General features: G+C 41.4%; 1 protein-coding gene across 1 annotated transcript in view; it reads right to left on the reverse strand.

The window, feature by feature from the left end:
- Window positions 1–1,715: 1,715 nt before the first annotated feature.
- Window positions 1,716–15,605, reverse strand: part of parn (poly(A)-specific ribonuclease (deadenylation nuclease)) — a 30,240-nt gene continuing 16,350 nt past the window's right edge. The window contains exons 22-26 of the mRNA XM_088936385.1: window positions 11,166–11,337; window positions 8,753–8,922; window positions 8,182–8,314; window positions 5,971–6,140; window positions 1,716–2,572 (exon numbers count right to left, since the gene is read on the reverse strand). Of these exons, the coding sequence (XP_088792511.1) occupies window positions 2,520–2,572; window positions 5,971–6,140; window positions 8,182–8,314; window positions 8,753–8,922; window positions 11,166–11,337 (698 nt within the window). The 3' untranslated portion in view covers window positions 1,716–2,519. The remainder of the gene's footprint in view (window positions 2,573–5,970; window positions 6,141–8,181; window positions 8,315–8,752; window positions 8,923–11,165; window positions 11,338–15,605) is intronic.

The following is a 15,605-nucleotide window of genomic DNA, read 5'->3' on the forward strand; positions in this document are numbered from 1 at the left end:
TCATTGATCAGTGTACAACTTAGAGCACAATCAGCATGGTCTTTCTCTTGAACAAATCCATATTCATCTCTGCAAAAGGACTGAAATGAGCCAACATCTCAAATGCTTTCTTAGCAACTGCCGTTTTGTTGCCTTCACACTTAGGTGTGAAGTGTTATCAGCAGCACTGGATTATAAGCTTTCCTGTGAAAACACTTTGCTAGCCACACTTAACGTAATGCTGTAATTAAACGAAGTGAATCATTTTTTCTACACCAAAGCACTTTTATTGGGTAGCATATTGTAGAAAATAACAGAACAGTCAAGTATATTTTCTAAGTTAGTCTTCTTTGAGGCTTATTAGACATTTATTGCACATGCTGTTAAAAATCCATTATTGGCACTCACGTGTAGGTTGCAAACTCCTGCCCAGAATATTCAAGCAGACTGTCAGGTAGCCATTGTGTTCTCCGTTTAAAAATTCTTTTCCTCACTGAAACAAAATGTTTCCCAAAAGCAACTTTTTTCTTTAAACAAACCCTTTCTTTTCTTCCAGTCGCCAATGGCCTGGTACCCCAATTTCACAAAGCCTAGGCAAGCTTTGGTGAACTGGACACACCTCTTGTCAGTTGTTTGTAACCATTGTGGCTCAGGCAAATCCTCTGGCTTAAAAACCATCTTATGAAATGCGAGGAATGGATCTGAAGTGAGCTCCTCATGCAGGGAAATCCTCAAATGTTGCCAACCTTTAGTCGTTTCACACAGAAGCATGGGCCCAGAGCTTGCCCAGGCAATGTGAAAGTTCGATAGTTATAGAAAATGTCTACTTGTCAGGCAGTGCCACTCAAGGAGGTGACACTAGTTACCAAACCTAATAGTTCACATGTCGATATTTACCATTGGACCATTTTATTGAAATCCAAATATATCGCATGTCTTTGTGCTTCACATTTAATCAAGTAAAGATTTTCATGGTATAATTGCTTTAGCTCAAAACGTAAGAAAACGGACCACTGAAGGAAGTTCACAAACTCTGCACTGTATCTTTTGATTAAACAGTGTAATTATGCCAAGAACTTTAAAAAAACAACTCCAAAAATCTGTGTAGTTTATAAAACTACAACACCCTACAAGTACACCTGATCTTGCAAGAATCCAACTTGACAAAGAGCTATGTAGACTCCATCTTGTCCCCCATTGTCTGGAATACCTCCCAATGCAACAGTGCTATTCCTTCAGATCTAGCTTAATTCCTAGCATGGGCTGGCTCTTCACGTCGCTAGGATAATTTCCAGCCTTGTGAACTCGTTCCATCATTTTATTTTGCAATGGTCTTTGCACAGTTGCAGTTTTAAAGTACTGTAGCAGTCCTCCCTTTTTGTAGAAGATTTTTCATGAAGATGCACATGGAAGGCACCGAGGGGGGGTGAGAGCATTCACCAACACCCATGAAGTGAAAGCAACCTTCTCATTTTACCATCCCCCTCACCACCTATAAAAAAATGACAGGACAGCTTAAGATGTCCCTGCAGTTCATCATGCTCTACTGCAAGTTCAGCTTGGTACTGTAATCACAGGTGTAAGAGCAAGTATACCCTACGAGTACTCCAATTGACACAAATTTCAGCTTGCAAAGGGTTGTGTGGAACATAAAAGTTGTGTAACGAGGAGTTTCATGAAGACAAAGCAAATGTTCTTAAATGCTGGAACAGAAATGAGTACACAAACCCATTGTACTAAGAAACATTCTTTAATTCTTCCTCTGTAAGGAAATACGTTTTTTTAATTTGCATCATGATACAAAAATGCTTACATAATAATGGTTAACCTGCAAAACATTAATAGACAAAGTTGCAGTGATCTGCAGAATAAGTAGCACAACAAGGACTGTTTACATTAGAACAAAATTTGACACAAATTAGAAGCTTCTACAATTAAACATCTAATAACTCCAGGGAACAACCTTTTCCATCTGCCCCTTTGGGTATGAAACTTTGCTTTAAGCTAAAAACAGGAAGCATTGTTTGACCTATACATGCATTTTTAAAAATAACCGATTTTTAAAAAATCCAATGGAACCATTTTCCCCTGTGTATTTCTTTTAGCCATTCACTTGTCAAGCTCAAAGACGCTTCTGATAATCCTTCAGTAGTTCTCTGGAGAAGAAGCCTCAAAGAGTGTGAAACACTGAAAATTAAAACTAAAATCAACCAATTACACCAGACAACACACATCTATTAAAAAAAAAAGACAGAACAGTGAAAATTCAGGATCCAATACACCACATGCAAAAGGTATGTGAAGACCCAAATGGGTATTCATTTGACATCAGATTTTAAAAAAATTCAGGGAGTCACAACATGGAACCTCAGGGATTTTAGATGACATTGAGAAGAAAAAAACAAACTCCCATATCTGAAGCTAAATTTCATCGAGATGGATGTGTTCTTATGGCTTTAAAATGGTCTAAGGGCTGCTGCTGCTGCTGCCTTGGATATCTTGGCTTTGACAGGCCAGGAACCTCAGCCAGGGCTCATGTATTACCAGACCTGCGGGACTTCAAACAGCTCAGAAGAGGCAACTGCACTGTCACCTACAAGAGATTCCAACAAAACATTTTTTCTGCATCAGTACTAGAAACCCAGTGTTAAATAAGATTGAACTAGTAAGCTTCAGAAAAGAAGCTTTTGAATTTTCATTGCGTTAGTCATATGTCCTCAATGGAAAAAGAATGAAATGATTAAACAAAGTACAATAAAACATTTAAATGTACTCACCCACATCCAGGCAGATCTAATAAATCAGCTCAGATCTTAATGAGGCAAGTTATAAAAAACAGCTATTGCCAGTGTCTTTGGCCTTTCGGCTAGAGCAAGAACATTTCCAAATGTCTAACCCTCTAGACCAGATACTAACATCAGGAGAATGTAAGTTAGGCTGTTTAAAACACTACCATGAATCTTACAGAAGATTGTCCACAAAAGTTAACTGGAAGGTCACACTTTTTCAGGTGTGCTAATTGATCACACAGGTTCATTGACAAATATAAAGTCATTAAGCTGTCAGTAACTCTGCTGTCGGTGTTGACAGCACTTGGCCTTGTTGGAATCAATAAAAGTGGGAGATTGCTTTGCACTAGGGAGCAAGATTGCGATATGGGATTCTGCCTCCTTTCTCTTGTCTGTCAAGGTAGTTTAATTGCCTTTTCAGTAGGCTCTAAACATTGTGTCACCCCAATGTACTTTATCCTGCTGGAATATTGTCACTAAAGGATAAGCCTACAGATTAGCAGTAATGTTGCAGGACTACAACTACAGTATAAAGTTACAAACATACTGTTTGGATGTCATTTTTGCCATATTAGTACTGGCCTTAAACAGACAGCAAGACACCATGTCCTGACTTACTCCAGCTAGACATGGCTCCACTGTTGACTTAATCGAAATCTAACATACAGATGCCACCAACAACACTTCAAGAAGTCACTGAAGCCCCACTTGCCTTTTCCATAGTCACAGATGTCTTTACCTGCAGCCATGCCTCTCTTCATAATAGCTTTCTTATGCAAAACATCCCATAATGTGCTTAGGGTCATTTGTGCATTATCTGTAATATGAGCCACATCTGTGGACACTCTTGCTTTCAACACCCTTGGTGTCCATTTACCCAGCTGTTTCCATTTTTTGGACTAAACTAGAGCTAGTGATGGAATGAACATTTTGAATTTTGGTATTCAGCTTTGTAAACTGGGTTAATTATCTGTCTAAACATGGGCTGTTTACTGAACAGTCCACATGGGTGTGGACTGAATTCGCTGAAAGCCTCACGTGACATGCCGTTCATAAGCCATGAAGGGTGATTAATTTCATTTCTGCACTTGCAGTTACACTCAGAAACCTAAAACTCATTTGCATTACTTTTTTAAATGCCTATTGTGATCAAGTACAGCTTGGTTTTCTCCTGTAGTTTCTGCTTAGATGTGGTTAGGTACTCCAGGTGCTCTAAGCATTCTTCAAGTAAATGGCAGAAGTGTTGTTACACCATGACGCAAATTGTTTGTAAAGTTAGTCATTAATGCAACTTCTGCACAAAACCTCAGGTCTTCAATTGAAACTGGCAAAATATTGAATAAGGAAATGTTTGTGCAACTTGCTATACCCAACTTGGGGAATGTTTTCTATATGTGAGAAGAAATCCATTAAAAAACATTTCTGTGGGCAAACAATTCAAATCACAAATAAATCACATGGGACTGTGATCATTTATACAAATTTTCCTAGTGCAAACAAGGGCAAAGAACATGGGAAAAAAAGGAATAAAATTATCAAAACTAAAAAGTTCAGTTTTGTTAACACAGGTAGGTCAAATACAGATTTTTGTCTTCGGTACCAAAGAGATTACATAGCATACCGACTACTAAAATGCGGTTAAATTCTATACCCTTCGTCTCGTTTAGAAGATGGTGAAGTTTGCAAAGTGATCAGCCCAGTTTTGACTGAGCGCAATGATCAAAGATTGACCATGTCCATTAGCCGAGTGCCAGCAAGGGTGGGGTGGGACTGATTGGCCCGGGCTCTGGGTAACCCCTGTGCCCTCTCAGGAACACGCCTCCCCCACCAGCGCTGAACTGGGGAAGGGCTGTGTAAAAAGCTGGGCGGCTCAGGGGAGTCTTAAACCACTTTTTCAGTCTCCTGTGTACAGTGAAGGGTTCACTGCTGCAAGCTGTGAAAAACTAACTGGCTAATTTGTCTTGCTATCTCACGAGTACTTGGGTTCGTTCTGGGGAAATGCCCCTCATCCGTGAGGCCAGTCCCAGCTGTGAGCACTCTCAGTAACACTACTTAGGGCTGCAGACAGCTGCTCATATGGTGCTGTAGCCTACTGTGGAGTTGATCCGATTTGAGCCGGCTTGGAAACGGCTCCTGCACTGCACACAGCGGATCTTCCTCTAAATAAGCTCAGCAGTGAGCTACAGAGGCTACACGAATGTCTTAAAGACTTAGTGTGCTCGGAGAAACCCAACCACCAAAAAAGAGCATTCCTTAGATCTGAATATTACTGAAAACCAGATTTTAAATTGATACAGCCTTACCATTAGTAAATACTATCAATGAAACACGCTCCTACACACTCCATTGGTATAGTTAACCAGGCTGAAAACAGACTGTACTGCCAGCCTGTTCTGCTAAGGTGTTGGCAGGGCTTGAGCATTTAAAAATGAATCATTTTCTGCTGCTGAAGATTGAGATTTCAGACCCAAGAAATAACTGTCCTTTAAATTTTTCCCCATAACATTTGATACTCTAAGTTTAGGAATTGATTTTCTCAAAAGGTCAGTTTCTAAACGTAACGATCTTGATCTTGCCTGTTATCTCATGTGAGTTACATAAAGATCTGTTATGTAATTTTTACAACAGCAGAAGTGATCTCTTCATACAAAATACTCAACTTTCACTCCAGCAGTAGGCATATAGAGAGAAATTTCCCACCTACTTAAAGGGATTCCAAGTTAGAAAAGTAAAGCCAACATTTTAAAGGGATAATTTTATTAGTCTTCCCCGTGGTTATTTGCTACATATACCAAGTCATCAGTATCCTTCACCATTCAAATCTAAAAATGCCAGTTGAAAATATATAAACCTACAATATTGCCAATAACTACCTAGCCAAGTACGAGCTTGATACAAGTGGACTACATTACCCATTTTGATACAGTAACTGATATTTCTGCAAGCCATATGCTGCACTGCATTTAATTTTGAATATTTAAAAGCATCCAAATGGTTTTTGACAGAAATATTAATTTCTTACCTATACTAAACACCCACTCTCAAAGCATATTGACTGATATACCTTGGATTTTTGTTTTAACTTCCATACAGGAGAAAAAAGCACAGATCTGAGAAACCTAAACCACATCAATTAAAATGTTTTATCAGGTGAAATGCTATAGATTCCAATACACGCACACACAAGCTGTGCAATTCTTACCTTCAGTTTTCCTCTTTTTGTGTTTCCTGCTTTTCTTGCTGTGGGTGGATGAAGCAGGAGGCCAGCTGCTGCCTTCTTCATCCATCACGCTGTCCTGGATGTCCCCCTCTGTCTCGTCAGAGCCCTGCTCCTCCTGGATTGGACTCATGCTCCTCTTCTCTGAAGCCGCCCTACAAATGGCACAAGATGCATGATCGGAACTTTTAAGAGCTCAAAATGCTTCCCGGGGATACAGGTCCTTACAGGTGCAATTATCTAAACCCACTGCATGCTTGCAATGGAGTTTGACTCCCAGCCATATCAAAATAGTAAGTGCTGGAGGAAGCACTCATGATTTCAAGTATTGGAAGACTCCCAAATTCTACAACACAACACTTTTAAAGTCTAAAATTGGAATTCTGCTCAAAGTGGTCTGCTTTTCTCAAAACATGAAAAACGCCCAGATTTGGGTACGTGAGGTACCACACACATTGAAAGCGGGAGCTTCTACACAGATGTGGCTCCAGGATCAATTAAGTGAAAAACCTCCTGGCATTCCTAGGGCTGTGTAGAAAAATGTTAAGTAGGCCTGGTTGCCTATGATGACAGCTTACATTGCAACAGGGGGGGAAGGGAGATGGGGCACACTGGGCAGGGGCTTCAGTGACCACGATAGCTCCACTTCCTGAGGCTTCATGAGAAACGCTGTATACGGTGATGTCGGCAGGAATTCCACAGGTTTGACCAGAAGGCAAGAGGTCAGGAGTGCGATATGCATTCAAGGTGCAGGGCCAAAGAGCGACGGCAGATCTCTTTCACTTGCAACCCGAGGCAAGAGCAGGCAGTGTTTACAGCTGCCCAGAACTCCACAGAGCGGGGTAACCGTCTGCACGTCATGTTCACAAGGCCAGTGATGTCAACCTCCCAGCTCTGCCAAGCAGTACACATGAATGGGAAGCCCTTTCGGCCTCTGTAAAATGTTTTAGTCAGATGCTGAGTTTTAATCCTCCATCATTGACACCCACTTCAAAAACTCCACAGCCCTGAGTACTTGGTTCCAAAAACTTTCAGTGTTCCCCACCCCCACTACTTGTATACCACAGTGATACACTCAGGATTTTGTACGTAAAACCAACTAGTCTTTTTATGCTTCAACATTTGATGTATTTTATCTAGAATCGGCTTTATTACATGAAAAGGCAAGTTCATCTTGTTACTTGACTAATACACTTGTTTATAACGCAGGCTAGATGCATCCAAAATTTCACCTCCTCTACCTACCAAACACGTCATACCCAAGCAAACTAAAAGGTTTCAGCACATAAGGGAAAAGGGAAATTGACGTATTTAAGTATCCATAACTAAAAATAAAAATATATAAAAAAACAGATTTCAGCAATGTTGAAAATTGCTGAAAGACGGAACCAGAACAATGGTCCTGCTTAACTACTGTTACAATCTCCAGGCAAAATGAAAATAGCTGAAGATCAGTAAATAGAGCCTTTATACAGGCAAGATAGGAACTACATATGGAGCATCTCAGTACGTCACAAACACGGAATCATTGTTGTTGAGGAATGGTAGTTAACGTGGGCTGGTTCCCACTGGTGGGGGGAAAAAACTGAATTCTAAAGTATAGTTTAGCAAACCTATATCCATGTTTATGGGAATGCTAAAAACCACCTTATAAACAGTCAATTAAAAATTAAATAATGCTTTGTAAAATACATTAGTCTTTTCTACATTACATTTGGGGGAAAAAAAGTGTTGTTACAACAATCTATGAAAACGCCAGAGTTTCCTACATAACCAACATTTGAGACCGTGGGTCGCTCTAATTTCACGCAAGCAATCACCACCTTTTTATAACAGATCTAGCAAACTCTCCCGATTAGTGGCTGAACACATGTTAAATGCACACAGCGCTTGTAATGGAATTTTAAATGTCCTGGCATGAAACGGGTCACAAATGGAAAGCACCCTCAAAGCTAGCATCAAGGAGTTAGGTTTAAGAGATAGGCTAAGCCCCAGGGAACATTCACATACTTTCTCTGAAACTGAAAACCATGATGCTATTCAGAGGTTTCTCTTACACACCCAATACTCCAAAAGCACATTAATCAATGTCAGTTTAGAGGTCTTTAAACTCAAGGGGAGAGGCTAGATTATGCAAGAACTTCGTTTTCCAGATCTCTGGTTCATGCAACCAGTTACCATCAGAACAGTTTTTACTTGCTGTTGTTGAATCCATAGGCTGGTGCAGTGTTGGTTGAAGCGCCGCTCTGCGTCATTAACCAGACGTTGTCTGGCCTTCTCTCTGCAACATCTGCATATGTCTGGATACTGGGAGTTTCTGTGGTCGTGCCTGTGTTGTTAATGCCACAGGTTAGAATTTTGTGAATTAGCAAAAAAACTGAATATGGCCAGATATCCCGTGTGAAAGGTATTAAAATTAAAAAATTGTTATACTTTCTAATGTAGATGACTAATATAGTTGGACACCTAACCACTTACTAAGAGTCATAGTAGGACATAGATCAAACTAGATTCTTACCTAAATTCAGCCTTTCAAATTTAGTGAAGTAGAAAAAATACGCTGGTCAGATCATTGCCTTAGATTTCAATAGAAATGCTCCACCAAAGCACTAGATTTTGTATTATAATGCACAATTATCCTTATTTCAGAAGACTATGCAGTTGTTGGCAAGATCAAACCTATGTTATGAACTGAATATACACAATGATACTCAAAAGGCAAATTCACACGAGCCATAAATGTTACCTAAAAATAAGGAGTTCTTACCTTCGGTTTTAATTTTCTTGTGTTTCCTGGCCTTCTTGCCCTGGGCTGTAGGGCAGCTCCAGGCACCACTGCTGTCATTAGTGGCCTCGTTCGAATTCTCCCCTTCCTCGGTCTCATCTGAGCCTTGCTCCTCCCGAATTGGACTTATGCTTCTCTTCCCCATAAACACTCTGAAATTAATACATTTCTCAGCTGAGGCATGTTTGGACACTAAAGTTTTGTGAGCAGTAAGATCAAAGATCTATCAAAAAAAACTCAGCCATCCCATTCAGATTGTGTTCCCATGGGGGAATAAAATGCAAGTGGTTTGATTTGTGCAAAGAAGCTAAAGAGATCTATAAATAATGGAAAACTTGGAAATAACCAAGGATCGCAAAGGACAAACCTTTCATAGCTTCATTGTAGCAGTTTTGCAAAGAGATTTACAGAGCCCTGCAAAAGAAATCAGACTCTTGCAGTGTTTTCATAATGCAAAGCTGAAGTCATTCCAGTAGTACCCAATCCACATACTTTATTCAAAGCAAAAAAAAAATCATTTTCTCTTATGCATAAGCATTAAAAGCCTTTGCTGTGGCAAATTAAGAGAGGAGCACTTTACCCTAAACCACACCGAGTGTCCACCTGTCTGGAAGATTGGTTCTGATTTAGCGCGAGCTCCTATCACTGTAGAAGTTCCTCCGTGAGGCAGGGAAGGTCAAGCAAAAACTCAACCATGAAGACCAAGGAGCTTTTAAAACCACCTTGGGGGATAAAGTTACATGTAGGCGTAGATCCAAACAATGGCAATCGTTCCAAAGCCCCCCTAAATTCTCTTTGAGCATGGTCAGGCCGGTTATGAAGAGGCGGAAAGACCCCTGACACTGCCTAGATCAGGCCGTCCCTTCAGACGGAGCAGCCAGGTTAGAAACGAGTTCGCGACGGCACCTTGAGACCATTGGCGACTCTGAAAGTTAGAGTGGCTGGGAGCAAAGTGTCATATCTGACACAAACCTCACCTTTCAGCAAGATCCAAAGCTACACTGCAGTGGCTTAAGAATAAAAAAGTAAATATCCCTGAGCAGCCCAGTCAAAGCCCAGACTTGGATCCTACAGAGAAAGACTTGAAACTGCAGTAAAGCAATTTACAAGCACCTTAAAGCTTAAGATAATCCTCCAGCACTGCACTAAAGGGGAAGAAAATGTACCAAGTCAGTATACAGAGCTGGTTGAGACTTAGTCAAATTGCTGCCAAATGTGCTTCTACCAAATACGGAGTACTACATACAGTTAATGTCAGCCAATGCTAAAGAACTAACCAAAAGGTGTTCGATGCGTAACTTCAACAAACGCACTGCCCAACAATGCTCTTAGAAGTCTTGAGTTTGAGCAGTCAGGTTTTGAATAGGTTTAAAGAAGTGCACGCATTTTGCAATTTCACAGAAAAAGACACCATTGGAGGGGTCTGAAAACATTTGCAAGGCACTGTATATGATAAATAGAGTAGTTAATTGCACTGATAATGACATTTGTGGCCAGATCAGAGAAAAACATATACAATTACACATTTTATATAAAAATAGAGTTGATGCAAGCAACTCACATTCAACTTATGTTTTGAACACTATAGCTGTGCAAAGAAATAGTGCCATAATGAGCATAAAATCACAAATCCAAACCGCTGCCTTTCATGTACAATCGAGTAAAACTAAACAGGCTAGCAATGTCCATGGGACTGGCAAGTAATTCACATGCATTTAAATAAGGTCTTTCCAAATGTTAGCTTACCTTTAAGTTAATCTAGATAATTAAACTGAAGTTTCCTAGCAATGCATTAAAAGCAGAAAATAGTACTAATAAATGTGGGGGGGGTGTTAAAAAACTGGATAGAAAAAACTAATTAGATACTGCTTTAAACTCCTACACCGTTTTTGTATTTTTGTATTTAAGAGATGCCTCGCACGTCTTGAGGGGTGCAGTTTGTGCTGTCTGCAATAGTGTGGCAAGCAGATCGTATCGCCACGACATAGCGAACAAATGTCAAATTCAGTTTTGTAATGCACACCTACCTGGTGATGGGTTTCTACAAAGAACAGTCTCATGTGGACCTGATTACCCCTGGGAGCTCTAGACTTACGCGTACTGCTGTGTAGCACCTCTTTTCCATTTCCCCTTTAAAAAGCAGTTCTGTTCCACAGAAACCCCTTGGTTTTCCCCTACAGTTGCCACACAAGACAAGGGCACTCCAATGGATTTGTCCCCCCAGGAGGGGGCTAATTGTGACGGAGCTAGGCATTCACGTTACATAGTCGCAGGCAACAGCGATGTCAACAGGCGGACCGAACCAGCAGCCCGGCAGGGGAGCCAAGTGGGCCCCCAGATCTGCAGGACGTCGAGGTCCTGCCCGTGAGCAGCGAGCGAGTGGCGCAGCTCTTACGTGTTCGTATAGCCGTAAGGGGGGGCAGCAGCGGAGACCGCGTTGTACTGGGACCTTAACCAGCCGTCGTCGGGCCACTTCTTTTTATCTGGCTTTTCCTCCTGCTTGTTCTCCACATACTCCGCATAGGTCTGGATCCTGTAGCTCTCCGCATACCTGCTGGTGTTCACGGCTGCAGGGGAGGGAAGGATTAAACCCGGCGCTAGATTGCAGGACCCCCACACAGCGTTCCCAAGGGAAAGGAAATGTGGACAAGGTGCAAGTGTAACAGACACACGGAGTTCATCTAGAGGAATGGCCAGTTTGAGTGATCCGGCTATCGTGGAAGACTTTCCTTTAACCAAAAACATCTTGGTATTTGAAACTGGAAAGGTAAACCTAACGTAGTTGGTATTAACTTGCAGAGGGAATATCTTAACCGGATCTAAAATTTACCAAGCTTAATATATACGCACAGAAATATCCAGAAATAAAAGGTAATGTTCTGTCCTTCTGCCTCATTTTTATCAGAACACTTTCAACAACAAATTTCACTTCTGTTGCAGTACTTTGGAGTTTTACTGTATGCCACTCATTTCCAACTATAGCAAGCATTGCTTAATCTGAAATTCACACGTTTTTTCTACACCGCCAATGAGTTTGTTACCGAGATTTAACAGCCAGTCAGAAACTGGGACTACCACATCTTCACTCTCGGAGGACAAGGCAGCTGGAAAATCTGCTGGGGTACTCCAGGGCTAGGAGTGACTATTCGCAGATTACCTCATTAACTAGAACACGATCGTCTGTGGAGAGAAGTGTATATGGGAATGAGTGCAGGTCCCGCTGCTGCTGGACAATTGAGAGGACGTGGTAGAAGCCTCCCGCCAGTACAGGGGCCAATGTTGCTCTTCTACTTGAAGAAACAAACGTAAAGTACACGTTTTACAATGACTCAACTGCCCCACCCAACAGAATCCATTACAAGTCTTAGTTTTATAAAACAGACAACTCAGGACTGAACCAGTCATGTCTGTGGGGCATGTAGGTATTGGCCACATTTACAATACAATCATTTACAGACATCCCATCAGGCCAAAGCTCTGTAGCGCTCTGCCTTTTGTGTCACTGCCAAGCCCTGTAGAACTGCCCCTGCTCCAACAGATGAATCAGCACAATGAATTGGCAGTCAGTGGATTCCTCTGCTTTTCTAGTTCAACTGTCTACAGAGGCTTTTGTGTAAGAAAAGCAACTAACTAAAGAAAAAAAAAAATCAAGAAAACAATTATGAACTAGCTTATAGATTCATTTTTAAGAACAGTTCAGAGATCATAAAATCTACAGCATGCAACAAATTGTTGGCGGACAAAGGAATTGGCTGAAAATGAATGGCAAGAGAAACTGCTCAAGCGTACAATAATTCTCACTGCAACAAATGCTGGGATGGGACAAAACATGCACAGTCTGATAAAAGATTAACTGCTGAAGACAAACAGAATGGTATAAATAGAGCACTGTTGCCTAAATTATTCATTACTTAAATATAGCATGCTGTGTGAGCACTAAACTTTTTTGTGGTAAATATCAATGCTTGGTTGATTTCTGCTTCACATTTAAATATGTGGAAATCAAATGCATTCTAGGTTATAAACTAAAGAACCACTTTCTGTAAATGCTTTAGCTCATGGGTTTAGGTCTGAAACACAGGCTATCTTGTGGGTTTCCCTTAATGTCATTCTTCATGTCTCTGGGATACTGAAAACCTATATATTTAACATCTGCTGCCTATTAGAAGTAAACTAGTGGAAACGTCAAGCCTAATGTAGGGTGAAAGATGCTTTACATGACTAAGCATTTCTGAACGAGCCTTTTTCACTTGGCAAGACAAACGTGTCCAGGACCACCGTGGCATCAGAAGTGTTATGCCCATAACCTGGACAACAGTTTATGGAAATCCTGGCAACTCGTAATTCTAGACTCCCTGTACAGGAGATATACTGCATGGCCAGTGAAACCTAATCTACTGCATCGTAAAGACGTCTCAGGTCTCAACAAGCAAAGCGATGCCCCTAAGCAATGGTCTAAAAAAAAAAAAGGCTTCACAAAAGCTCCAGAAATGTTAAACCTTAAATTTAAACAGATATCCGCAGAGGAAAAGTGGCAGCGGGACTCATTATGAAGTATGTCGTTCATAAAGAAAAAAGCCTTAGCTTGCAGCACTGTCAGAGTCCCAACTAGAGAAAGCTGTTGAAAGTGGGCAAGAAGCTACATGTAGACTCGAGGTAAATTGTATGCCTAATGTTCTTACAGTTTGTCAGAACACTCATATTAAAAAGTACAAGTGTAAAAAGTAAAACGGCTAGACCAGGAGTTCTCTAGCCACAGGACTGGGGACCCACACACCTGCTGGTTTTTCTTGCCCTGAGCACTGAAAAAACTTCATTGGAAGTAATAGGGTTTGAACTTGGTTTTCTTAAACATGTAGGAAAATACCTTTTCATTAGTGCTTTTAACTTAAAATCTCTACATGCTAATTTGAACAACTTGCAGAGGTTCAAGCAAAGGAACTAATAAACCCCCAGTTGCACCCATTAAAGCAAGAGCTCTGTTGCACAGAAAACCAGCAGGCATGCCACCCCCCCAGAACTGGGAACTGACAAGCATATTGAGCTTCTGCTCACACCTGATCATTGTGAGAAAATACCACAGCGGCATACAAGGGCCAGAAGTGCTCGTGCATCAAGTGCAGTTCTCCAAGATGGAGACAGTGTGACTTTAAAAGGGAAAGTGGCAAGACGGCTGTGCTGGGATATACAGGAACTCAAACTCTGTAAACAGGCACTGCACACAAAGAATGCTGCAATACGCAAACGTACACCGGGAATTAAATCATCCAAACAGGTTTCGGACAACGGCAGTCTGTGGCACAGGAAACATGTTGGTTTAAACCAGATTTCAGTAACCTTGTTTCAACAAGTTAGAATTTTAGGGAAAACAATTACCATGTTCGGCCAGTTCAAACAGTTTTTACTTAGGATGGAATCTGTAACACTTTATATTAATGGGTGTCTGTGAATCAGAGACTTTTTGAAGTCCGTTTTAATACAGAAAATGCATTATATGAGCAGAATAAACGTCACCATGTTTAGCATTTAAAATAACCACACCGTCAATGGACAGTACTGTGTGGTGCAGCATTGCCATGAGGCATGTGATCTCGCTTGTGGTACAAGCGCATAGAAAGTCAGTGTGATGAAACTGATGAAAGGCAAGTCCGAGTTGCGAGAAAGTGGTCAGGTGAAGGCAAGTAAATCCTTTACAAAACAAAGTGTCTAATGTTGCAGGTTTCTATACATTTAATTAATTTCAGCGAGTAGTTTATTTTCCTTTCAGTCATCCTAGTTGCACCCATCTAGCCATAACACTTTTTTGTATCGTCCGAGTACACCACGTACCCCAGTAGCAAGAAAGCTCTTTACCTCCTACAATGACCCAGAAAGAGGGGAGACTTGACCTAAGACTGCCAGTTCTCAGAGCTCTCAATCTCAACCGTACTGAACGAGGCAGGCACTGGGCAGAGCTACAGCCCGACTCCGCTCGAGATGGCTGCAACCAAGCTGATTAAAAACACATGGAGCAGAGTTGCAGCCAAAGAAAACAAACGAATGTCCATTTTTGTAAAGCACAGATCGGGTCAGTACGCACATGCAAAATTTGTCAATTTTGCCAATCAAAAAAAGGGATTAAAAAGTCACTTCTGAAACATTTGAAGATCGTGGATAATTTAATTGATGGGAGCCCACAATAAGACCTGAGTGGTTTTAGACAAAGGCCCTCACCAGAGAGCAGAGTGAGCTTTGTGATGCAGGTATGCCTCCAAGTGACGTGAGCCAGGTTCACATCTGAATGCGACTAGAACTTCTCCTGCGATGGGGCAGGTGCTGCCAAGCAGAGCTGGGATTAGCGAGCCGGGACTCTGGTGTCCCAGTGACCCTCACGGCTTCCTGCACTCCTGCAGTGCTTCGCCCCTCTGTGCTGAACCTCCTGTACAGCGTGTTAAAGGACTGAGCAAAAGGTGGGTGGGTCAGAACAGTCTGCCAGAGGGCTGCGAGGCCAACTGTGAAAACTTCAAATCGGGAGGGCACCACAAAAGAAATGGCGATCTCTCTCTCTCTCTCTCTCTCTTCCATCTTAGCGGCGAACAATTACTAAGATCCCTGCACACTGCTACATGATGGTTAGTTTCCATGATCAATTTGACCTTTTCAAACTGCTCTGGTCACCAGCCCGCCCAGTACAATAGCGATTTACTCTCAGAACACTACAGCCCACGGACTAGGAGTCCCGTCCTTAAACTGTAGCAAAGGAAGCCGTCAATTAAAAAGGGGGCAGTACAGATGGCTTTCATTTTGCAGAGTTTAACTTTTGACTCATATTGCAATTCATTAGTATTTAAACATG

The sequence above is a fragment of the Atractosteus spatula genome, chromosome 18, assembly GCF_055471065.1.
Source record: "Atractosteus spatula isolate fAtrSpa1 chromosome 18, fAtrSpa1.hap1, whole genome shotgun sequence".
Classification (NCBI taxonomy): domain Eukaryota; kingdom Metazoa; phylum Chordata; class Actinopteri; order Semionotiformes; family Lepisosteidae; genus Atractosteus; species Atractosteus spatula.